At 33.3% G+C, this 26,731-nt stretch overlaps 2 protein-coding genes and 1 long non-coding RNA gene across 4 annotated transcripts in view; 2 read left to right on the forward strand and 1 right to left on the reverse strand.

Annotated features, from left to right (window-relative positions):
- The window catches only part of LOC137001587 (uncharacterized), a 40,995-nt gene extending 15,408 nt beyond the window's left edge, over positions 1-25,587 (reverse strand). The window contains exon 1 of the mRNA XM_067360700.1: positions 21,670-25,587. The gene's annotated coding sequence lies outside the window, so the exon portion shown is untranslated. The remainder of the gene's footprint in view (positions 1-21,669) is intronic.
- LOC137001589 (uncharacterized) lies at positions 1,027-5,827 on the forward strand. The gene is made up of 5 exons (XR_010891567.1): positions 1,027-1,888; positions 4,334-4,532; positions 4,948-5,170; positions 5,492-5,647; positions 5,774-5,827. It is a non-coding gene; the product is annotated as an uncharacterized lncRNA (long non-coding RNA).
- Positions 5,877-21,676, forward strand: LOC105669272 (uncharacterized). 2 transcript variants are annotated; one of them, XM_067360699.1, is made up of 11 exons: positions 5,877-5,994; positions 6,366-6,525; positions 14,474-14,602; positions 16,096-18,224; positions 18,495-18,675; positions 18,752-19,176; positions 19,268-19,393; positions 19,737-19,895; positions 19,983-20,272; positions 20,401-20,569; positions 21,079-21,676. In XM_067360699.1, the coding sequence occupies exons 6-11, from the start codon at positions 19,149-19,151 to the stop codon at positions 21,174-21,176; spliced, it is 870 nt and encodes a 289-aa protein (XP_067216800.1). In that variant the 5' UTR covers positions 5,877-5,994; positions 6,366-6,525; positions 14,474-14,602; positions 16,096-18,224; positions 18,495-18,675; positions 18,752-19,148; the 3' UTR covers positions 21,177-21,676. The 2 variants fall into 2 exon arrangements, with proteins under 2 accessions (XP_067216800.1, XP_067216799.1); XM_067360698.1 differs by having other exon boundaries at positions 18,752-19,393.
- Positions 25,588-26,731: the final 1,144 nt, after the last annotated feature.

A 26,731-nucleotide genomic window follows, 5' to 3' on the forward strand; every position in this document is an offset into this window, starting at 1 on the left:
AAACAGACTCACGCTACCAGCCATAACCGGACGGAACTCTACGGCTACCCGAGAGGCGGCTTACATCGAGTTGACGTCTTCGGCGTCTTCGGCGTCGTGGGGTTGAGTCCTCGTGTTCGTCCTCACGCACTCGCGGCACACCGAACAGTGACTCTTCTCGGCTCTGCCTCTAGGTCCTTCCAGATTCGCGTCGCCTTCCTGCGCATCCTGCCGATTTTCCGAAAAGGGGGGCCCCTGAGAACCGCCCACAGTTCATCCAGGGCGCCCCCTTCCGCTCACTGTGGTTTCCTCAAGTCTTTCGGCTGATAGTGTGTCGGTAAGTCGATGTTCCCGGAAGAGACTGGTTAGGCTGGCCGGGCCATACTCCGGTCCTTCCGGGTGCAGCATCTTCGGGGTCCTCGAAGCCGTCTGCAGCCGGGCGAGGTCCGCTGCTGCGTGTCTTTGTGTTGCTTTTGACTTTGTGGCTGAAACCAAAGCGGAGTTAGATAGGGCTTGGATGGCGGAGGCGACGGAATCGCGGTACCTGACCTTTTTCGTGGGGTCACTAACGCGTGGCCCCTGCGGATGATCCCCCGGTGTCCGGCTTCCCTGGCGATGCTGTCTTCGCCCTGAGGCACAAAACACGCAACGCCGCCCGCACGGGGTCTCGCCTTACAACTCAAAAACGGTATTACGGTACAAAAACAGGAATTACAATACAAACGACGCGCAAAAATGGTGGAGTCTCGCGGGTTGCTCTCTCCACGCGAGGAGCAACACCAGGGCTCCTTGCTCCCTCGGCCGGGCTATCGCCCTTGTGACGGCGCTCGAAAAGCGTCACGTCACAACATACATAATTTGTATATACTTTATTAAACGTAATATGTATATACATTAGACATACATAATTTGTATATACTTTGATGTATATAATGTGTATATATATTGCTGTATATTATATATACATACAATATGCTATTGTTAAGTACATACATTGCACATACATAATTTGTATATACTTTATTAAACGTAATATGTATATACATCCCAGCAAACACAGAATATTGCAGTAACATTGCGGCAATGTTGCAACATTGTAGCAACATTACAGCAATATTGCAAAATTGCCACAATGTTGCTGCAATGTTCTGTGTTTGCTGGGATTAGACATACATAATTTGTATATACTTTGATGTATATAATGTGTATATATATTGCTGTACATTATATATACATACATTATGCTATTACATTGCACATACATAATTTATATATGCTATACTGTGTATTATGTATATTTATTAATAGATATTATAGTTTATTTTATTATTTATTATATTATTGTATATGTGTGAAGCTCTGGCAATTTTAATTAACTTTTCAACTAACAAAATGAATATTTTTTTATTGCATTAGGCCCAATGCAATAAAGAAAAATATTTAAAGATAGAAATATTAAATAATATAAGAAAAGGAAAAGAAGAATTTATTCTTTTTCTCTTATTTAATATTTATTCCTATTCCTAATATTTTCTCTGTTATGCGTTGGACCTTAGGCCGGTATTCATAGTCCGTTCTTATATTCAAGATTGTCTTAAGTACAGACTTATATTCGCTCTCTTCGTCAGACACAATCTATGTGTGACGAAGAGAGCGAATATAAGTCCGTATTTAAGACGATCTTGAATATAAGAACGGACTATGAATACCGGCCTTAGTATCAGATCACGTGTTCAATCACGCATGCACGTTTCGTCGGGCATATTAATCCCTGCAGTGACACTCCACGTGGTCTGTATTCTTTCGCGTCAAAGTTTCTGTGTAGTAATGATACATACTAATACATTTCAACATTTTACATCATATTATTAGTTTATTCTCTTCGATTATTAGACGAATCTTTCTCAGAGTAAGTACTACAATACATATATTTATAACTTAAATATTTATTTATCCTGTTTAGTCTAACCTCTAATTTTAGCCATGGATAAGTTAGAGAACAAAAATAAAATAAAGTTTCACAGAAAACTTAAAAATAAATTAAATCGATCTCTAGCACTAATTAACAATAATTCTGTATCACTTTATAATTCTCATATCAATGATAACGTTAGAAAAATTACAATTGATAATATTGCTACTGATAGTACAACATTGCATACAAACTCTTGTTATAATAATGATATTAACGTCAATGTTCCATATTACAATGAGTTATCTAATGATGCCGAATCATCAAATAATATTGAATATAATAATAATAGTGCCAAAAATGATGTATCGTTAACTTCAAAATTAGCTACATGGGCGGTAAAAGATAATATAACTTTATCGGCGTTAGGAAATCTACTTTCGATAATACGAGAAATACCGGGATGTGATAATATTCCGAAAGATCCGAGAACGCTTCTAAAAACACCTAATAAAATAATTGTAACACCTTTAGGTTCCGGAACATATTTTTATTTCGGTATAGAAAAAACGTTAAATTTATTTTGTATAAAGCATGGAATCAATATCGAACAAAATAAAGAGTTTTTATTAGCAGTCAATATTGATGGTTTACCTTTAAGCAGAAGTTCTAATAGCTCGTTGTGGCCTATTTTATGCTCGGTAAAATCAATAAAAATTCTTATAAAACAAGTATTTTTAGTTGCTTTATATCATGGTTCAGAAAAACCGAAATCTGCTAATGATTTTCTTAAAGATTTTGTAAATGAATGTATTCATCTATCAAATAATGGAATATTAATAAATTCTTTTAGATATAAATTCCGAATTTTTATGTTAATTTGTGATTCACCTGCAAAATCATATGCTTTAGCTATTAAAAGTCATACAGGCTATTTTTCTTGCACAAAATGTGATGAAGAGGGTGAAATGTTTAATCATGTACTATGCTTTACGGAAACAGAACGTTTTTGCAAAAGAACCGATATTTTATTTAGAACTGCTGCTCAAGAGGAACATCATATTGGCAAAAGTATATTATTAGATATACCAAACTTTAATATGATAGACAGTGTACCAATAGATTATATGCATAATCTCTTATTAGGTGGCATAAAAAGACTTCTTTGCCATAAACGGTATGGATGGATTTATGGTAAACCACCTCATAAATTACGAGCTTCTAATGTAAATACAATTTCGGAAAATCTTCTAAAATTAAAGCAATATGTTCCTTATGAATTTTCAAGAAAAACACGTTCTATACTTGATTGTAAGAGATATAAAGCTACGGAATTTAGATTTTTTTTGCTCTATGCTGGTCCTATTATTTTAAAAGACGTTTTGTCATCTAAAATTTACAATAATTTTATTACATTAAATCTTGCAAGTTCCATAATGATAAGTCAATATTATTCGAGATTTGAAAACTATGTATTATATGCTCATAATTTGATGAAACATTTTATTTGCCAATCTATTAAAATTTACGGTCCAGACTTTGTATCACACAACATACATAACTTCTTGCATTTAAGTGATTGTGTAAAATTATATGGTTCACTTGATAATTTTAGCGCTTTTCCTTTTGAAAATTACATGCAACAATTAAAGAAAAAGATTCGCAAATCTGCTTTACCTTTACAACAAATCATACATCGTGTGTTTGAGGAAAGTAATATTCAACATAGTTTTTCTATTACGAACAATGATTCTGTAAAGCTATTGATAGAACATTCCAATGGTCCTTTGACAAATAATTGCACATTTCCACAATACAAAAGAATACAAATAAATAATTATTACTTAGATATTTCAAAAAAAGCTGATAAATTTGTAGAATTAAAGAATAATGTAATAGTTAAAATTGAAAATTTTGCTTCTTGTGAAAACTCTATATGTTTATTAGGCTATAGATATAGTAAGCAAGGTAATTTTTATTCAAAGCCATGTTCATCATCCTTATTTAATATCCAATATATAAAGAAGGAAAATAACTCACTTGAGGTATGGAACATTGATTTTATCAAAAGAAAATTGGTAGTGTTACCTTACAAACACAAACTTGTTTCATTTCCATTGTTACATATATAAATTATTGCTAATTTTAAATTGATTTAAAAAATGTATAACATTAATTGTGCTAAAATTTGTAATAATTTTTTTTTAATATAATATATAAATATGTGTATTATTAATTATTATTAATTATTATTAGATTAATTTTTTTCATGTTTTACGTTTTAAAATCTTTACATGCATAAAAATTTTATTCTTTATTATAAATAAGTAAAAATGTGAAATTAGTTGTATTCTATAAACTTGTTTATTTACATATTGTAATATGTAATATGTATTTCTTTTGTTGTAAAATATTCTACAATAACCTAATCGTGATGACAAGATGAGCTGGATTGTCGTAAAATTTGATGGTGAAGAAACAGTAGAAGCTGTACCGAAAACATGGTATATCGAAAAAAATTCACAATGTTATTGGCCACCTGAAGGCACTGTGAAACATGTTATAATAGACTTTATAAAAAAGAAACATCAACCTGCAGCAAATTGGATGCTCTATGAAGCAAGTGTTTTGGGCATTTATGGTAAAAACACACATTTTTATATATATATATATATATATATATATATATATATATATATATATATATATACAACACACACACACACACACATACACACACACACACACACACACACACACACACACAAATATGTGGCAAATATATATTTTACACTTCATAAATCTTTTATGTATATATTTATATAACTGTATTGTATAAGTATTAGTGATATCTATTGCTTATTATGATAATTTATTTAACTATGAGAAATACAAATTCCGCATTTATTTCTCATTTTTATCTAATTTAATTGAAATAAATAAATAATCTAATTTTAATTGAATTATAAGTTATTTTATTTATTTAAAATTCTATAATTTTTTATAATTTTTTAATAATTTTTTAATAATTTTAATAATTTTTAATAATTTTTTAGATAACTATAAAAAAGCAACAGAAAGCTAATAAAGCAAGAAATACAAACATTCTTTCTTCCAACAATGAAGAATTGAAACAAAAAAAGAAACATGATAGGAAAAAGAATAGAAGGCCTCAAAATAAATCTAATAGTGAATATGAACTGTCCTCTGAAACAGAAATATCATCAGACGATTCAGTATACCCTGACGTTCCAATTGAACAAATAAATTCAAGCAATAGTAAGAAGCAATAGTAAAGAATATGATGCTAACATAAAATTACATTTACGTAATAAAAAAAAATTAAAAAATATTTTAATAAATATTATAAATTTTATTTATTATCTGTATTCTAAATATTTTTAATGAAAAGTATTTTTAATAAAGATAATTTATATTAAAAAATGGAAAAATATATAAAACATATAAGAAAAGTTTAAAATTCTATTTGCACTTTTTTTTATTTCTTTAAATTAATACTAATTTAATATTTGTAACAGCTATTAATCTATTAAAAAAGTATATAATTATATAAAAAAGATATATTTAATTCTTTTTTAGGCATGAGAGTAGAAAATAACACTCGTAAGAATAATCAGTCAAAAGTTATTACTCATGATACTACTTCTACTTGTGGTATTACTCTTCCTACTTCTAATACTGCATTATCATATAAATCTGGCTCGACTTTAGAACAAAATACTTTCGAGAGAGATAGTTCGTATTTGATATATTTCACAATTATATAGTACACTATAATTACATAAATAAATATAATTTTGTAATTAAATTCTGGAAAAAATATTACTATACAATACTTAGAATTAATTATTTACATTTTAGAATTTGAAAAACGAGTTTTCAGAGAGTTGAATCTTCTCAGTTTAAAAATTAATGATATTTGTGAAGGTATGAATGCTTTATTAAAAAATAAAGCAGATGGAGAAAAACAATCTGTATGTAATGAAATGCCCGAAATTATACAATCATTTCCATTAAATAAAAATTCTTTGGCTGAATTGGAAGACTGGTTAATGAATTCAGAAGATAATAAGACAATTTTGGTAAGAGAAATCAAAATATTTTTCTACTAATATATAATAGTGTTAAAAAAATAATAATATTATATCATATTTAATATTTTACAATTTTTTATTATATTTAAATTTTTATGTCTAACTTGACTTTATGTCTCTTTTTTTATATTTAACAAAATCTGTAAAGATTATATATACAATATATTTAAAAATATAAATAATTTGTAATATATTTTATTTGTATATTTTATATTTTCTATATGTCACCTTTTTTTACATTTAAAAAGATTGTAAAAATTATACTATTTTATTTGATAATATTATTTAATTATATTATACTATTATATTATATACTATTATATTTAAAATATAAATAAATAATGATCTTATTATTTTAGTCTCAAAATTTAAGCCGTATTGGAGGGTCTTGTATTAAAGAAATCGTACGGAGAATAATGTATCGTGTGTTTACCAATGAAGTTGGTATGTCTTATTCTTGGGAAGGAGCTAAGAAAAAGAAAGTTTTCAAAAATTTAGCTGTTGCATCTGTTATTCTCTGTAAGTTATTAAATTATTTTTATAAGTTTTATAATTCTTTTATAATTATTTTTATTTTTGTCTTTTTCAATTTTAGCATAAATAAATATAATAAAGTATATTTTTTGAATGGAACTATGTAAAATAATATTGCTTAATGTATTGTAAGCCAATCACGAATAAGAAACTAGATTAAGGTTGTCCAGAACGTATTTTATAAATGGCGACCTACATCTCGATACTTAGTTAGATCGATATATATATATAGACCCCTAATCTCGAAAGTAAAGAATCGAACAGAACTGTATGCGAGAAAAGTTAGTCAGGCAGTTCTAGACCGGAACTCAGACGAGGCACATGGTGCGCAATAAAGTGCGTCAACAACACACAAGGGCCTCTGGACATTTATTTTATTCCGCCTACCGCTCCGTTGATCCCATCCTGACACATATTAGTTTTGCTACGTGCAGTGACTATCGTTTCTTAGTAATTAAAGCTTACAGCATCAGAAGTGGGATTCGAACCATCGGTTTGACCGGATTTGTGATCAACTGTGATCGATTTGGACCGTTTACGGTTGTATTTGATACATTAGTGCACATTAACTGTAAGGGTGTTGAGCACATTAGTGCACAGTGCAGCAAGGATCAATTAATGTCCTTTATCCACCGCCATCTTTATCGCGTCCGCGTGGTCATCGCGTCGGTTCGCGTTAGTACCGCCATTTTCGGGCCTCATAAGAGTCGCCGTCGATGATTGGCTTGCATCGTGGCAACCATTTTGTTAGACGCTACGCTCTATTGGTTTGTCACCAGAACGACACGTGCTGATTGGCTCTTGTCTTGTGCAACTGGACACGATGTTACGGTTATTGAGTTAAACATTTAGACCGTTCGACTAATTAGTGAAGGTGATACACATTAGAAATGGATCACAAAAAGGAGTTGGATCGTGCGAGATTAGAGAAGCTCTCGTTAGTGGACCTCATGAAATTAATGGAGAGATACGGTCTTACCCCTCTTAAGGCTCATCATAAATGCATCGACGCCTTAGTGGATCTTGCCGCAAAGGAAACACGTGGTGAGAATCGAGAATCGATTGATTTAAGGGATGCAGCCGCATCTAGTGAAAGTGGAACAAATAGTACTTCCGCTCAATCCGCAAATACTTCCGCTCAATCCGCAGATAATGCTTGGCAATCAGCATTTTCTAGTTTATTGGAACAAATAAGATGTCAGCAAGAGCAAATGAAGACATATCATGAGGAAATAAAAGCTCAAGGGGCTATGATTGCTCAATTGATGGATAACAATCAAGGTAATGTTAATAGAAGTCAATCTACCTCTTTTATTAATCCTGAACCTGCTGTGATACCATTAAGTCCGTTTAGTACAACGAATAGTTCAACTAATCAATCGCTGTCAAACGTACCTCCTGCTCAAGCGGTATCGTTGTTGGCGAGCCAGATTCCCGTCTATAGTGGAACGGAAGACGAAGATGTCGAACTTTGGGTACGTAGGGTTGAATTAGCAGCCAGTGTGCATGGAATTTCGGATAATATCACTTTGTTAGCATGTACTAGCAAGTTGCAGAAGTACGCTAGAGATTGGTTCGATTTGGAAACTAACCTTGCTGGAATAACATGGAATACGTTTAAAGAAGCCATCGTAAGAAGATTCAAAAGAAGGGTTCCTTTCCACGTTGCGATGCAGAAAGTGGACGCTCGTAAATGGATCTACCCTAAGGAAAGCTTTCAAGAATACGCTAATCAAAAGTTAAAAATGATGCATCATCTTCAGTTGCCAGTTCGTGACCGTATTCAATTATTAATAAACGGTATTGGTAATATGTCTCTCAGAGGAATTGCTGCAATGCGGAAATCTGAATCAATAGAAGAATTTCTGGAAGATATGGATCATCTTGTTAGTTCTTGCGGTGCTCCATCCAAAAGGAACTCGCCTCCTCCAATAAGGAAGGAAAAAACTAAGGATTCTACTGACTTAACGAAGAAAACTACTTCTCTTCTTGCGAAGAGTTCAAAGGATCTTGTTTGCAATTACTGCAAAGTGAAAGGACACATCAAGTCGGATTGCTACAAACTAAAGCGAAAAGAGCAGTCTTCACTCACGTCATCAGCGTCAGCAGCCCCGGTAGCAGCAGCCGAAGAATCTAAGGAGGATCTGCCAACGGTAGCCTGCCTCGATAAGAATTCGACTCGAAGGTTTGAGATAAGTAACTCAACTGTTGAAATTTGTTCTTTAAATAATATTACGTGCAATTTGTTAGCTTTACTCGATACCGGTAGTCCGGCCTCTTTTGTTCGGTTGTCAACGTACAAAAAATTTATTGATAATAATGCTCACTTTGACAAACCAGTAGTAAACCAATTTAAAGCTTTAAACGATACAAAGATTTCAGTTATTGGTTCTAAGACTGTTACATTGAAATTGTCGGCTCTACCGACGCACGAGACTAAGGTTAAACTTCATATTTTAGATAACTATTTTTGGTCTAATGACATAGTTTTAGGTCGTGATTTCTACAACGATAACGATTTAACAATAATAATACGTAAATCAGCTGATATAGATTTAGCTGAAAAAGTTAAATTGTTCAATGAGGTTGCGTCAACAGACGTTTTAGAAAATCCCTCAAATGATTGGGATATTAAATTATCGAATATTAAAACTGATTTTGATGAAAAAATTGATAAAAAACTGACTGATTTGTTAAGAACAGTTAATGAAACTAAAGTTCCTATCGTTGAAGACGACTATAGTGTAAAAGTAACACTTAAAGACGATTCTGTATACGCTTTCGCGCCCAGACGTTTTGCGTATAATGAACGTCTACAAATTAGACAGATAACTGACGATTTACTAAATAGGGGAATCATACAATATAGCCAATCGCCGTATTGTGCGAGAGTGGTACCTGTTCGAAAGAAAAATGGACAGTTAAGACTTTGTGTTGATTTAAGACCTCTAAACGCACGTGTAGTTAAACAAAAATACCCCTTTCCCTTGATAGAAGATTGTTTATCCAGGTTAGGGAATAAAACTATTTTCACCTTACTGGATTTAAAGGATGGATTCCATTTAATAAAGATTCATCCAGATTTCATGAAATATTTTTCGTTTGCTACTCCAGATGGGCAATTTGAATATACCAGATTACCATTCGGGTTTTGTGAAGCTCCTGCCGAATTTCAAAAAAGAATTGTTCAAATTTTACAGCCTCTTATTAGAAAGGATCTAGTTATCGTGTATATAGACGACATTTTGATACCCTCTTCCACAATTGCGGAAAACTTAGATGTTTTAAAGCAAACATTATTGTTGTTGAAAAGCTATGAATTCGATTTAAATTATAACAAATGTTGCTTCCTGAAAACAAAAATAGAATATTTAGGTTACGTTATTTCGACAACGGGTATTACCCTGAGTGATAGACATGTAAAAGCAGTTCAGAATTTTCCCGTCCCATCTAATGTACAACAGTTACAGAGATTTTTAGGTTTGGCAAGTTATTTCAGGAAATTCATACCTAATTTTGCCTCAACCGCTAAACCTCTACATAATCTTCTGAAGAAATCTACTCAATTTTGTTTTGATGATAATTGTCAACAAGCTTTTGCTCATTTAAAAGATTGTCTAATAGCATACCCTGTATTAAGACTATATAACCCACTGTTAGAAACAGAACTGCATACGGATGCTAGTTCTATCGCAGTAGCTGCTATCTTATTGCAAAAGCAAAAATCGGGTCAATGGGCTCCCATAGCCTACTACAGTCAAACTACCAATTCTGCAGAGAGCAGATATCATTCTTTTGAATTGGAAACTTTAGCGGTAGTAAAAGCAATAGAGAGATTTCATATTTACCTTTATGGCCTTAACTTTACAGTGATTACTGATTGTTATTCGCTAGTTTATGCTCTGAACAAGGCTCATTTGAATCCAAGAATCGCGAGATGGACGCTTCGACTTCAGGATTATAGATTTAAAGTTTTGCATCGCGAAGGCCGGAGAATGGTTCACGTAGATGCTCTTAGCCGTATTGTTTCTACAATTGAATCGGTATCTATAGAAAAAGAGTTGCAAGTTAAACAGCTTGCTGATCCTCAAATCCAATTACTGGCCCAGCAACTAGAGAAAGCTGAGCACGAAAAGTTTACTCTTATAGAAGGACTAGTATATCGTAAGTGTCTGGATAAGCCACGATTTTTCGTACCTGACACTATGGTTAAACATTTGTTATACTTATATCATGATAATTTAGCGCATTGCGGATTTGATAAATCATTTGAGAGTCTGAGAGTTAATTACTGGTTTCCGTCTATGCGTAGTAAACTGAGAGAACATATAAATAATTGTATGGTGTGTGTATTCGCCAACGCTTCTTCAAATTGTGAACGAGGAAATCTGCAAACTACAGAAACACCAGATGTCCCATTTGACGTAGTACACTTAGATCATTTTGGTCCTTTGACTATAACTCTAAATGGATATAAACATATATTAGTATTGGTTGATGCTTTCACTAGATTCACTTGGCTTTGTCCTTGCAAAACGACTAGTTCAAAGGAAGTAATCAAACATTTAAATCCTATCTTTTCTACCTTCGGTAACCCGAAAGTTTTAATTTCGGATCGAGGAACTGCGTTTACTTCTGGTGAATTTGCCGAATTTCTTAAAAATAGAATGATTAAACATCATCTGGTAGCCGTAGCTGCACCATGGGCGAACGGATTGGTGGAAAGAATTAATAGATTTTTAAAATCCTCTCTTAGAAAGGTAGTGGAAAATCAAGCTACTTGGTCTGATTGTCTAAATGACATCCAATACGTAATGAACAATACGTATCATAAATCCATTAAAGCCTCCCCATCAAAATTATTATTGGGCTATGAGTTACGTAATCGACCAGATTCAGATTTAACTTCATTTCTCTGTACCTTAGCCAAAACAGAATTGAATTTGAACGAAGATAGAACCGTAAGTCGAGAAATAGCCGTAGAAGCTACCAATAAAATCAAGCAATATAACAAGGAATATTACGATCAAAGACATAAAAAACCACCTCTGTATCAACCAGGAGATTATGTTGTAATACGTGACTCGGCTTCCAAGCCCGGTGAAGATCGTAAACTAAAACCTATATATAAAGGTCCTTATTTGGTTTCCAAAGTCCTTAACAAAAATCGTTATGTTATTGAAGATATTCCTGGGTTTCCGATAACTCAGAAACCCTATAATTCAATTCTTTCACCTGACCGATTGAAACTATGGTTTAAACCGTTATCTGAATTGAATTAAGATTAAGGCTTAATATTTTAAGGTCTAATATTTAAGATTACACATTGTATTTAAGTTAAGTAGCATTTAAGCAGTGAAGTGATACTCAGTAACAGAACTGTGATTGGCAGAAAAGCCCGAAGAGACTGATTTATGAACATTTTTTATAATTTTTGCTTTTGTTTGCGACATATTTTATTTTTATTTTTATCGGTGCGAAAACATTGTCATCGTATTATATTTTGTTTGTTTCATGTATTAAAACATCCGGGACGAATGTACTCGCAGGATTGGCCGAGCTGTAAGCCAATCACGAATAAGAAACTAGATTAAGGTTGTCCAGAACGTATTTTATAAATGGCGACCTACATCTCGATACTTAGTTAGATCGATATATATATATAGACCCCTAATCTCGAAAGTAAAGAATCGAACAGAACTGTATGCGAGAAAAGTTAGTCAGGCAGTTCTAGACCGGAACTCAGACGAGGCACATGGTGCGCAATAAAGTGCGTCAACAACACACAAGGGCCTCTGGACATTTATTTTATTCCGCCTACCGCTCCGTTGATCCCATCCTGACACATATTAGTTTTGCTACGTGCAGTGACTATCGTTTCTTAGTAATTAAAGCTTACAGTATGTATAATTAAAAAACAAAGGAAACAAAAAGAATGTTTAAAGAATTGTTTAAAGAAATATCATTTATATTTATAAAAATTGTAAATAATTATCTTTATTTTTTATTTATATTATATATATATTATATTTATAGTATATTTTACTATTTATTTATTGATATATACACATATATACATCGACACTTTTAATAAATTTATAATATTTTTGAAATATATATATATACAAATATATTTTTTATAATATTTTGTGAAAATATTTACAGCTGCTGTACGCCTTAATAAAAACGCTCAAGAATGTACAGATTCAGAAATAATATGTTTTATAAAAGCGTGGCTTGTAAGGAGTAAAGATCGCTTTAACAATAATAACAAAGGCAAAAATATAGCTCCTCAAAGAGTTGAAATTGAAGAATCAACTCATTAACAATATAAAAAATCCAGATGCATAATGTTCAAGGTTCAAAATATGTTAAGCTTTAGCTTTAATCTATGTTCGAGATTATACATGTGTGTATAATATATTTAATATAATGAAAATTTATGTTTTTATATTATAATAGAGAAACATTAGTTCTTCTATTTATTTTTGTGTTAAGTTACAATACTATATAGATAGATTCTTATATCTAATTGTATTATGATAAAAAACAAAGAAGAAATGTGCAATTTTTTTTTATTTTATGAAACAAAAAGAAGAAAAAGAATGCTTTAAGCAATTAATACTGTAAGCCTTTTTTTTATTTTATGAGACAGATAGAAAGAAAAAAAAAGTGTAATAATATGTATGATTTATTATTAATTATAGTATTCTTTTCAATTCCAAACTTGTCTTTTTTTCTAGTTTGTTATATTAATTCTTTCCTTTTGTCATTCTATATGACTATTGCACACACACACACACACACACGCGCGCACGCACGCACGCACGCACGCACGCACGCAGGCACGCACACACACACATAACGCATATAATAATGCATGTATGTATATGACACGCATGATTCCTTCAGCTAATAAATACTATATATTTATATTTACAAATATAAAATCATTATAAAATAAGATATTCCATATGTTCATATGCACATTCAACATACAATAATACATATTATACAAGCTCACATATATGTATGTACAGATGTATGCATACAGAAATATCTTAATAAATGAATTTAAACGCATATCAGGGTATATATCTGTAATACATATACATGTGAGCTTGTATGATATATATATTATATGTTGAATGTGCATATGAACATGCAGAATATCTTATTTTATAATAATTTTATATTTGTAAATATAAATATATAGTATTTATTAACTGAAGGAATAATGCGTGTCCTTATAATTAGTATATGTATACATGCTATATATAAAAATAATGTATATAAAGTATATACATAAACTGTACTAATAACACGTACATACATATGTATGTACTGGATATTCTATGTATGTTGTTCCGGTTACATTTGCACATACATTTCATATTCTATGTATCAACACGTATAAAAAAGTATATACGTAGAATATACATAAATGTATATACTAGGTATATTATAATGTTTTATGATTTATATCTAATGTATGTACACTTTGTATACACATGGTATATACAGGAAATGTATATACATAATACATGTACATAGATTGTACTTATCATATACATATGTATGTATCATGGATCTCCTATGTACATTAATCCGGTTTCATTTGCACATACATTTCATATTCTTTATATATAAATTACATAAGGAAGTATATACATAGAATATACAATATACATAAATGTATATACATTGTATGTACTAAGTATATCTTAATGTTTTATGGGATATGTATATCAGTTATGTGTAAAAAATGTGCATATATTAATTACGTTAAAGAAGACTTAAAGAGAGAGGATATTATATATTAAATATTAGAGATATTATTATACATTATATATATTTTAAAGATATATTATATGTGTCTGACAATGAGATAATTTTAATTAATAATAATTAATAATTATTATTGTTATTGCAGCGAAATTGTAATCTTTGGAGTCTTGTGAGAGCAAATTTCTAGCAAGATCCGTGGAGATAATCTAATAGCCAGTATAAGAAAAAGAGCATTATTATATTATAATTCAAAATGGAGGATGCTGCAAAACCAGTAAGTATAACCATGCACAAATACGAATTTTGCTTGCTTAAGCATGTATTCATGCATTTCATGACCTAGACAATCATGAAACAAATTAGATTCATGTTTCTTTTGCTAGTAATGACAAACTATTGTGTTTATAATTCAATTTTTCTGCGATATAATATAATAATTCATATACTACGCATTCATGTATTATAAATAGACTGCGCTGAAAAGTTGTCTTCACTTTGAAACGAGACAACATGTTTTGAACCCTAGCTCTCTTTCAGTCTATCTAATGTCTTTCATAGCTCATAATGCCTAACTTCATTATTCAGTACATTTATTACATTTATTAGCCAAGAAGGAGGCTACGGTTTCAGAAAACTCTTTTTAAAGTGAGAATACTTTTTAATAGGGTTGAAGTAGGGAACACGCAGTCTATTTATTATACATCTATGATACTACGCAACAGAAAATAATTGACAAAGTTAATATTTAATTTAATGTAACTTGTTTGTTAATTGTCTAGATCATGAATCATTTTTTGTTTAAAAGAAGCTTAATGATAAATTTGAGTATATTTCAAAAATTGAATACAAATTAATTGATAGAATTATTATTACATTGCAATATAAAAATTATTTGAAAAATTAAGGAATTTTTTTACAAGATTTAAACATAGACACTCTTACTATTTTAATTCATTAAATTATTACAACATATCGAGATATAATTTTAATTAATTATAGAATATACACATAATATATAATTACTTATAATATATAATATATAATTAATTATAGAAAATTATACATTTTCTTTAAACAATTTTTAAAGAGTTTACTTAACTAATATTTTTGCAAGTGTGAATTTTTGTAGCAATTTTACTATTTAGTCAATTGCATTAATAAATACACAAAATTATAGGTATTAAAACAACTTTTATATTTAGAGCAAACACATATGTAAATATTTATGTATAATTTTTTAACTATTAGTAAAAAATTTTTAACTACATTTTTAATTATTCATTTATTTATTGTGTGTATGTGAGCAACAGTAAGTTGATTCATATAATCTTTATGTATATAAATATATGTGTATATTGACTTAAAATATAATAAAATATAAAATATAATAAATATAATGAAATTATTTAAATTATGTTACATAATATGACATATAAGAGATGTAATTTAATATAAAAAATATACAATTTAAATAAATAAAAAAAGAGTTATATTGTCAAACAAAATTCTGAGTTATACAATATCTAAAGACAATACTTTGCAGTATAAAATCTTTATTTGCCAATGATACATAAAAATGATACATAATTTGCATTAATGCATGTGTCAATACATAATATTCAACCTCAATAGAGTTTAAAACTTAGCTTGCTCTTTGGCAATTATGCATGAAATGTGTCACAGATAAAATAAGAAGCTTTTATATAAAAAGCTTATATTTATTTAAGTTAAAGCAACTACATACTTTGTTTTCTCTATTAAATGTAGAGTCGTAAAAGAAAAATTAGTCGGAAGGCGGTGACAAAAGCAGCGACGCGTTTGCGTGTTATAAACTTGCAGAAGCGTATTGGAAACATCTTAAATCTCTCACCTCTTTCAAGTAGCACTGATAGCATCGAAGGCGAACATAATGAAGAATCCGATTGTGATAGGAATAATATCGAGAAGTCCAGCATTGCTAAAATGCAAAAGAGCAGTGACAGTGATATAAGATCTAATGAAGATTCAGACGATGGTAGTCGTGATAGCAATAATCCAGAGTATGAATCAGATTCTTCAGAATCCAGTGATGCCTGCGAAATAGTTGAAGTCGAAAATCTAAGAGCTTTACGCGATGATAATGAAAATAGAAATGCGTATATTCTACGCGAATTGAAGAAATGGGCCATGAAAGAGGTTTCCTGCAAAAAAATTGATACACTTCTCAAAATACTGCAGATAATGTTTCCTATTCTACCAAAAACCTCTTGAACTTTATTAAAAACTCCTAGAATTACAAATCTTGTGAATATGGGAAACGACAAATTCTGGTATAAAGGAATTTACCACAGTGTTTTATCGCGGCTGTCAGAAAAGTATCTATCTACAAGAGAATGTATACGATTTGACGTTAACATTGACGGTCTAGAATTATATTCTAGTTCACGTAAGACATTCTGGCCAATATTGGGATGCCTTGTAGATGAGAAGGAACCGTTCATAATAGCAGTTTATTATGGAGAGGGTAAACCTCCACTAGAACCCTTCTTGCGACAATTTGTGGACGAACTTTCCACTTTAATGATAAATGGAATTATATTTAATGACACTACGTATCGTGTTGAAATACGGAATTTTATTCTAGATGCTCCCGCAAGGGCGTTTATAAAATGTATTAGAGGACATACATCAAGAAAAGCTTGTGAAAAATGCCACGTTACTGGTGTACGTTATAAAAATAGAGAAATTTTTCTAGATTGTGATGCATTTCTTCGCAATGATGAAGAGTTCAGATTAAAGACAGATGCTGCCCATCATATTCCCGGGATCACATCTCCATTAGAAGAAATTGGAATCGGTATGGTGTCTCAGTTTAGATTGGATGAAATGCACCTTCTGTATAGCGGAGTTTTCCAGCGGTGGTTGGAATTTGTTTTGGGAAAACAAGGACTAAATCGAGGACAAATTTCAGTGCACGACAGGGCTGCTATTTCCGCAGCAATTGACGAAATTAAACCTTATATTCCGGTAGAATTTTGCAGAAGACCTCGTAACTTATCGTATTTCGGAAGATACAAGGCATCGGAATTTAGAAGAATTCTTCTTTACGACGGATTAAAGGTGTTCAGTTTGCTTGATCAAAATCTATACATAAACTATTTATTTCTGCAATGCGGAGTGTACATTCTTTCAAGCCCACTTTTAGTTGAAAAGGATGGTATGATTCAAATAGCAGACTTGCTTCTCCGTTCATTTGTTCGTCATGCTGTGGATATCTTCTGGAAATGGAATCTTCTGGAAATCTGGAAATGAATTTGTTACTTATTACATTCATGCACTTTGTCACTTAGCTATGGAATGCCGCACACAGCATCTTGCGCTTAGTAATTTCAGTGCTTTTAAGTACGAAAATTATTTGGGTATCATTAAGCGTTGCCTAAGAGCAACACACATGCCTCTTCAGCAACTTTATAATAGAGATTTTGAAAGAGAAGGCCGACTTATGCAAAAAGATATAATTGATGAAGAGCGTATTGAACTAAGTAAAAAACATAACGGAGAAGACGATGAAGTAGAGACTTATTCCAAGTTAACTGCGCACGGAATGACACTTTCTACGTCAGAAGCTGATTGTTGCTTTAAATAAAAAAGTGGCGAAATAGTCGTTCTTACAAAAATTACTTGTTCCTATCGTGGCACACGAATTTCTTTACATGGACATAAATTTAAAAACATTTGTGATTTCTTTACATTTCCTATTCAATCTACGGACATAGGTATTTGTAAGGTATCACAACTTGAGGAAGCTGAAAAAGTGTGGCCTTTTACTCAGGTTCTTCAGAAATGCATTCTGATTCCTGCCAATAATAATTATTTATGTATTCCGCTCGTTCATGCTGGACAAGAATAAAATAATGGTGAGATATTAAACTGTTATAAAATTTCAATTTTAAAAACCTTTTACCCCTTTTTTTACTTAAATCAAATAAAAATGTTTATTTTATTGATTATTCTATTAGTTATTCTATATAAACTACATTAATTTTTTTTTTATTTGTTAGATATGAATAATATATATAATAAGAACGTTAAATATAAAAATGGATTATGTATATCGCTTTATGAGTTTTTATGTATTTCAAAGTGTTTTCTTCTTTATTTTATTTATTTTTTCTGTTTCATGACAGTTTTCAGTTGTTGTTTGGCCGGATGATGGTATATGCGTGGTGCCAACTAAATGGATGAATAAATCTAAAGAAAAAGTTATGTATCCCACTAAAATCAAATGCTCTACGAAACTGGTTAAGTCTCTAGTAGAAGCGCAAGAAGATTGGGAAGAAGTTAATGTTGAGTTCTTGCACAGTTACAGTAAGTAGTTATAAGTTGTACGCACTTGGTTCAGTTACGGATACTGAAGTATTGTTTCTTTTCGTGTTTTTTCCAGAAACTTTTAACCTGGCTCGTAAAGCCGCTATAATAGCTGCCGAAGATCAACCTATAGACTCCAATATAGAAACTGATTATGAAAAACCGCGAAAGCGTCAACTTCCAGCCAGATTTATTCAGAGTTCTGATGATGAAAACTCAGAAAAAGAAAATAAGTGTATGAAACGTAAGCGGACTATTGCAGCAAAATTCCGTCGAGAGATGCAATATACAGATAATGAGGAGAGTGAAGATGTTTCTCAAGTAAATAATGTACCAGCCCCTGCAACAAATATCAGGGACCAACTTGCTGCATTGAAAGCTCAGATTTCGCATTCCAAAAGTTTGGAGTTCAACGAATCTTATTTGAAAAAAAAATCGTGAAAAAACTCATAAAAACAAATAAAAATGATAAAATGTCTCCCAAAAAATCAACACCAAAAAGTAATAAATCTTTCAGTATCAAGACTCGTAATTGTACTTATTTGTGTCATATTTGTATTTTTGTGTACGCTTCACAATTATGTTGTTACAGAAATTGTCAACTATAAGGAGAGTCCTCGAGATATAGAAAACATAAATATTGCTGATCTTCCGTGTACATTTGAATTTGCAGATCAACCTTCTTGCAGCACGTTTACAGTTCCGTTGGATAGTGACAGTAAGCTTTTTTTCTTTATTTTATTTGCAAAATATTTTTTCATATTTCTTAAATTATTTTATTCTATGTTGAGCGAGCATTACTTTTTTTATCCACCTATACTCACAATGTAAGTGGTGGATAAAAGAAAATGTTTACTTAATATGGAAAAAAACATACGCTGTTTCATTCATACAATTTAAAACGAAATTTTGTTTATTTTTTTGTTTTTCTTTTTATCTATAATATGTTATGAGTGCAAAAAAAATGACAGTAATACAACGGGACTTTGAAATTCCTCCGCATTACATAGATTAGATAGAATAGATTGTAAGCTTTAATTATTTAAAAAAAATTGTTTCAGGTATCACTTCTGATTCACTTCTCTCAACATCTACACTGCACCAAGTAAAAGATCAAAAAAAGCAGGATGAAATTTTCCAAAGTGACGAATGTAGTGATAATATAGAGAAATTTGAAGAACACAGTCAACAAAAAGATGCTGCAAAGTCATCTTTGGAAAGTGAGAACGTGTTATTTAATTTGTTAACTAACTATTTAATTTGTTTTCAACTATAATTTAATTATACATACAATGTATTTTTTTCAGGTTCTGGCGTCTTTTTCCGCAAGAAGGGAAAAAGAAATGATAACATTGTCAATCATAATATCACATCGGATATTATTGACCATTTTATCGACAATGTTCAAGTTCAAGAAGAAATACGCGTCAAGCTCGACCATATGGAAGTTAAATTAGATCGTATCTTAAGGAAGCTCTTTCCAGAAGAAGTAAAATTGAAGCGACCACACGGAATTCCTGCATTTCCTTTACGTACTGAAAAAGAATGGAATACTCTGGAAGATATTCTTGCAGATGACAATATATTTACATATGTAGTAAATATCTCAGCAGTTTGTTCCATTTTTAATTGCCTAAAATTACACATTTTTCCATTTGCATCTTACTATGTATTTTGGCTTAATTAATTTATATGTATAAATTAAATCTGTGAAATATTGTACAGGTAGATGTCTTCGCGGCAAAAATTAAAAACCAAGAATCAGAAGTTGCTGCTGTACAGTCTGTACTCCCTAAAATAATTACAAATTCCCTTGCCAGATGTATTAGCTGGGGAGGCACTCAGAAGACTAAAATTGCTTTTAATAGCAGCAAAACATATGAGGCTATTCAAGGTAATTTAGTTTTGCGTCATTATTTTATTACAACTGATAAATGAAATCTAAAATGATACTTCACATTTTGAAAGAATCCAAAGAATCATACAATTGACATAAATTAACTTTTAGGGTAATTTTTATAATCCGATTAAATTATTAACTTAAATTATTAACTTTTAGAATTATTTTATTTTAAATTATTAACTTTTAGAATTATTTTAGATTATATTTGATCTTAAATTTATAATTTATTTTATATATCTTTTAACTTTAACAGAAATTTTAATATCTCCAAAATTTGAATAAAATTACATTAGTTTATTTGAAATTGTTCATTCTGTATTAACACTAATTATTCTTTATTTCCTTTAAATTATTTGAATTGGTCTTTTAAAGTGATTTTTGCAACTAATTATGTTTTTAAACTGATTGATATTTTTAAATCTTCAACTGTGTGATGTATTTCAATCATAAATGACACTTTCATTTCAAAATAGTTGATCGAATAATGTTTCTTTTTGCAGCCACTATTTTGCAGAAGTTTGGTAATAAAGCTGACCTAGATAAACCCGAAAATTACGTGAAGTGCTGGTTTAGTACAAGTGCTCAGCGAGTGGTGTAAATGCGTTTCATAAAAATAGATATTACTAAAATGTGATATATATTATTAGTACTTGTTTTATGCAGCAATTTATATAATGTGCAATTTAACTATATATAAGATAGGTATATAAGCAGGCATAATCTACGATATATTTTGATTGGTTATTTAATATTTACCCACAGTGTATACATGTATATCCAAAAGATGCTTAGAGGACATTCCGAAGATATCTTTTAGAGATCTTCGAAATGTCTTTTGAACGTCTTTTGAATATGTATGCTGTATGGATAAATAATATTATAGTTTTAGTTTCTTTAATTTTTAAAAAATTGCGAGTATATTATTTTTTTAACACTGTCGTAGAGCTATTAATATTTAGAGCTAGTATATATATATATACTTATTGTACTTATATACATATATAAAATAATATCAGATATTCCAATAAATTTCACATATTTTATTGAAGAACATGTTTTTAATCTCATTCTTATAATTAAAAAAAATTTACCATTGGATCCCCATACTGCAAAGACGTTTTTTTGACGTCAATAAATAGTCAAATTTTGTAACCAAAAATCATCATATTGACTTTTTCTGCTGTGACGTAATTCTGATGTCAAAATGACGTCATTTTGACTATGTTGTGTTCCTTGGGATATCTTGAAATGATGAAAATGCAAAAATAATTCAATGTTTTTACGTATTATATAAAACACAATGTAATGTCCGGAATATACTTACTTCCCAATGTGTTTTGTTCTTCTTTTGCTTTTAACACATTACGTTTCCTTAATGAATACATTTTATACAGCTACCAAAAAAACTTACTTTATAGCAGAATGACGAATAACGCGCCAAGTTTTACTTATGTTAGCTACTATCATAGACATAGTAGTATATAGAGCGTACCATGTGCCTGCCATAGATGTAGTAAGCATAGATTGTTCATCGACGTTCGCAGAGTGTCGAGATTTAGAAAAAGAGAGAAAATAAGCAGTTTTTTTTCTCTATCATACATAAGAAGAGCATTTATTGCGGCTTTACTATTCCCCACTCAGCTCTATTCTTTCCACTACATAATATACTTCTTCTAATCAAATTGAACAGAGATAGCAACTCTGCCGATTTTTCGTGCTCTCTTTCTAAACTGCTACGCTCGCCGTTCAGGCATAGAGATAGGGAATGAGTAGTCTATACTTACTACGTTTGCCAATAATATACACTATATATATTTGTTCATAGTTGGCGTGCGAAAGAGATGAAACATCTCAATTTCTCATCTCTTTCTAATAGACAGAGAACAACTTTTTGTTAGAGAGAGAAAAGAGAATAAGAATGAGTTATTGTGTTCCCTCTTTCCTACGCGTGCCGACTAGGTCTCGCACGTCATGCTCAATCTATCTATGTTATTATGTCTATAGCTACTTTTGTGTAAAAAATGTGAATGCCATTATTAATTTCTCAGATACTAATAGATATATATAAATCACACGACACATCATTCAAGTGTTTTATAGATCATATGGTACATATTTGCACTTTCTATTTTACAGAAATCGATATCTTTCTTTTCAAAATAATAAATGATTTAACATATAAATGTTAAAGGCAATGTTAACAGGCAATTAGATTGATATAAAAACATATATATGTTTACATATGGACTATTATGGGAACATGGATATTTTTGAGGACTTTTATAGTACGTACATACTATAAAAGTCCTCGAAAATACCCATCCATATAAAACAGTTAAATTATGCAAAATACAGTATAGTTCGCAATTATAGCTATAAGGTGATATTGCTGAGTTCAAATCGTATTAAAACATATAACAATTTCAATTTTATACATCTATGTTCCCATAATAGTCCATATATAAACATATATATGTCCTCATATTAATCCATTGTCTGTTAATATTTTTATGTCCTTAAAATAGACCGTACATATTAAATCATTTATAGTTTTGAGAAAAAAGATATAGATGATTGCGAAAAACAGCTATATTAACTAAATAATGTTTACTGCTTCTAAATATATAAATGTATATAGGTCTTTTTAAATGTCCTTGAAATATATCAAAAACATATATATATAGGGTGTTTTCCAACAAGTTACACAGATGACACAGTGTGACATTCATTGTGAGGGTGTTGAACCGCGAAAGGAACAAAACCCCTGCTACCTGAGCGTTGAACGCTATACGCCACACACAGTGTGACATTCATTGTGAGGGTGTTGAACCGCGAAAGGAACAAAACCCCTGCTACCTGAGCGTTGAACGCTATACGCCACAATACTCTCCACTGTCCAACGAAACCCCAAAAGCCGGGCGATAGAAAAATCCAGCAGCGCCTGCGGGTTCGCACGCAGGATGAGCAGTTCAGCCATGACTGGTGCAACCACCCCTTTGCACACCCGGAGAAGCGAACAGGACACACTACCCACCTGGCGTTGATGGACGCGCCCAGCCGCCGCCCCCTGCACCCTAGCCACGCCTACAGGGACCACGGGGAGGCCTGCTCATTCGTGTCCCGTACCTGGACACGCGCTCTGACCCTGTTGGGAAGGAATATGAGGTTTGGATGAAACTGTTGGGAAGGATATGACAAACACGTCATTGGATATTAAGGTTGGAAATCCTACCTAACAGAAGACTAATTCCTATACCTAACCATCCGGTAACGCAGTTGACCCGAGAAGTTTACGAGGCTGCGCTCCCACGCCCGAGGGCTCCGACGCACCCCGAGTGAATGGCCCAGAATCTATTTTTATTTTTATTTTTATATCGCGCGCTACACTTATTACTTTTCCCCCGCCTACTTATTGCTCGGATTGCTTAATCCATAACGACTCTCTACAGAAATCGCTGAACAGGGAAAAGGCCTCTGGAGTCTGCACCAAGAAAGGTGCTACTTCCGGCCATCTCCAACTGTCAGCCCCTACTATATCGCGCAGAGCGACTCTCTGCGCTTCGAATCTTTTGCACTCCAGAAGGAAGTGCGGTACAGTGTCTTCACCGCCGCCACAGTCACAGGCGCCGCTGTCGACGAGTCCGAGCGACGCAAGGCGTGCTCGGAAATCGCCATGACCCGTAAGCACCTGCGCGCTCCAACGGTCAGGTTGAATCCACCGCGCGCCCATCCTCCCAGAGATGTTTCTGAAAAACGAAAAAGTGGTACGGCCTTTCGTCGAAGAGCTCCACTTGGCCTGCCACATCCTCCTACCCTCTGCCTTGATGCGTTTCACCGCATCCTCATCTGTCGCTGCGACTCTAGCTTCTCCTATCGGTGTCCCTAGCTCTTCTAATTTCATACCTAGCCCTGCCTTCCTGGAGGAGGATTTCGACAGGGGTCGCACCGGCGACAACGCACAATGATTCCCGCGACGACGTTCTATACGCGCCTACCACCGGAATAAGCACTTTGCGCTGTATACTTTGTAGTTTCCTAATATCGCGCTCCGTACAAAGGTCTGTCCATCCCGCTGCGGCATACGCCACAGTTGGAGCGAACACTCCCCTGTAAATAGTCGAGAGCGCCCTATATTTCAGACCCCATGTAGATCTAGCTAACTTACCCAATCTCGCGAATAGTGACTCTACTTTATTTTTCAAATATTCACAATGACACCCTACTTTCATACCTTTATCAAAATGGACACCGAGATATCTAACGGAATTCTTGAATTTAATACTTTTATCTCCTATTTTTATCGTTGGGGGTCTTCCTGCTAGGTCTACCTTTTTTGTATTCGTTTTCCGCTTCCTATCCGGGCGGTCTCCTCCCCTTCTACCAATCGGTGCTCTACATATATCTTTATTTTTCAATACTATCGCTTCTGTCTTTTTTTCCGAAATTTCCAATTTCGCGGACTTGCACCAATTTACGATCCTATCAACGATTATTTGACCCTTCAGTTCTAATTCCTTTCGCGAATTTCCTCTAATTACTGTTATTAAATCGTCCGCGTAAGCTGCATATTGTCCCGGAGCTATTTTCTCTAATTCTTTAAGAAGGCCGTCGAACATAACGTTCCAGCAGGTGGGACCGAGAACGGAGCCCTGCGGGCACCCCCTCGTTGCCTGCTTGAAAACTTTCTCGTGCCCTAATTCAATCTGCACCCTTCAATCGCTGAAGTAGCTCCGGAGCACTCCAAAAACGTTCTTGGGGCAGTTCCTATTTTTGAAGCTATCTAAGACCAGGGGCCACCAGACATTGTCGAAAGCACCCGAAATATCAAAGAGCAGGGCGACGGCATACCTCTCTTCAGAGGCAGAGACCATCCTCCGCAACTCCACGATAGCATCTTCCGTCGACTTTCCGGGCGTGAACCCGAACTGCCGGTCGGAGACCTTATCAGGCGCCATCGACGTGTCCTCCAGGCGAAGCTTAATAAGCTTTTCGAGAAGTTTCCCTACTACAGAGAGGAGACATATAGGCCTATAGGATTTCGGGTCCTTCTCGTCTCTGTCCTCGCTCTTCAGAAGAACTCGTAATGAGCCCTCCTTCCAAATCGAGGGAAAGACGCCCCACTGAAGGCACCCGTTGAATAACCTGACTATCTGACCGGGGATTGTTCTACATGCTACTTTCAAGACACTGACCTCGATTAGATCAGGTCCGGGTGCTTTATTATTTTTAAAACTTTTAACTACCTCGGCCACTTCTCGCTCCGTGAAGATGGGAGCGTCGGCCGTATTTGGCGCAACTTGCGCGTTTTCCCTAACTGTGATTTGACTATCTGTATCCTCATTCTCCCGGTCATCTGGGACGTGGACATCCAGAAGGTAGCCGGCTGTCTCTTCTACGGTGTTGGTAGAGTATTCGCCTCGCCGGAGGGTGTTGACCACCCTCTCAACTCGGAGCTTTTCAGCTTGTTGCTTATAAACGTAGCCCCAAGCCTCCGAGTTGCCGTGCGACGTGACGAATTTTTGCCAGCTTGCGAGTTTTGCCTTCCTCACCTCCCTTCTGTAGTACCTCAAAGATACGCTGTACTCTTGGTGAAGGGTGAGGTAATTGAGCTCTCCTCGCCCTACCTGGATGGCACGTCTTAACCTATATACTGACTTTTTGATGACAGTCAGTTCTCTAGTCCACCACGGGTTGGATTTTCTAAACCTTCTCTTTCTTGGCATGGAAGACTTACAGGCCTTTTGGAGCACCACCGTAAGTTCTTGCGCCATCAATTCTACTTCCTCCGCAGACTGCAGACCGAGGACCTCGAGCCACGACCTGGATAGATCGCGCAGGCTCTCGGCGAATCGATCCCAATCGGCCCGACGTGTGTCGAAACGACTGGTCTCGGCCCCCCGATCATTGCCCGTTACTTTTGGCACCCTCACCCTGATGTCCACGGAGTTGTGGTCGCTGCTCGTCCAGTCCTGCCTCACTTTCCACTCGCCGATGAATTGGCTCATGGTAGGGGACGAGAGAGTGACATCTATGTAAGACGACCCTCCCGCCGTCCAGTAGGTAGGTGGTTGAGCAGCGTCGTTCAAAACCTGGAGGCCAAATGCTTGGATGAGGTCCTCGAGTTTGGCACCTCTTTCGTCTGTCCTCTGAGGG

Source organism: Linepithema humile, chromosome 8 (assembly GCF_040581485.1).
Source record: "Linepithema humile isolate Giens D197 chromosome 8, Lhum_UNIL_v1.0, whole genome shotgun sequence".
Taxonomy (NCBI): Eukaryota; Metazoa; Arthropoda; class Insecta; order Hymenoptera; family Formicidae; genus Linepithema; species Linepithema humile.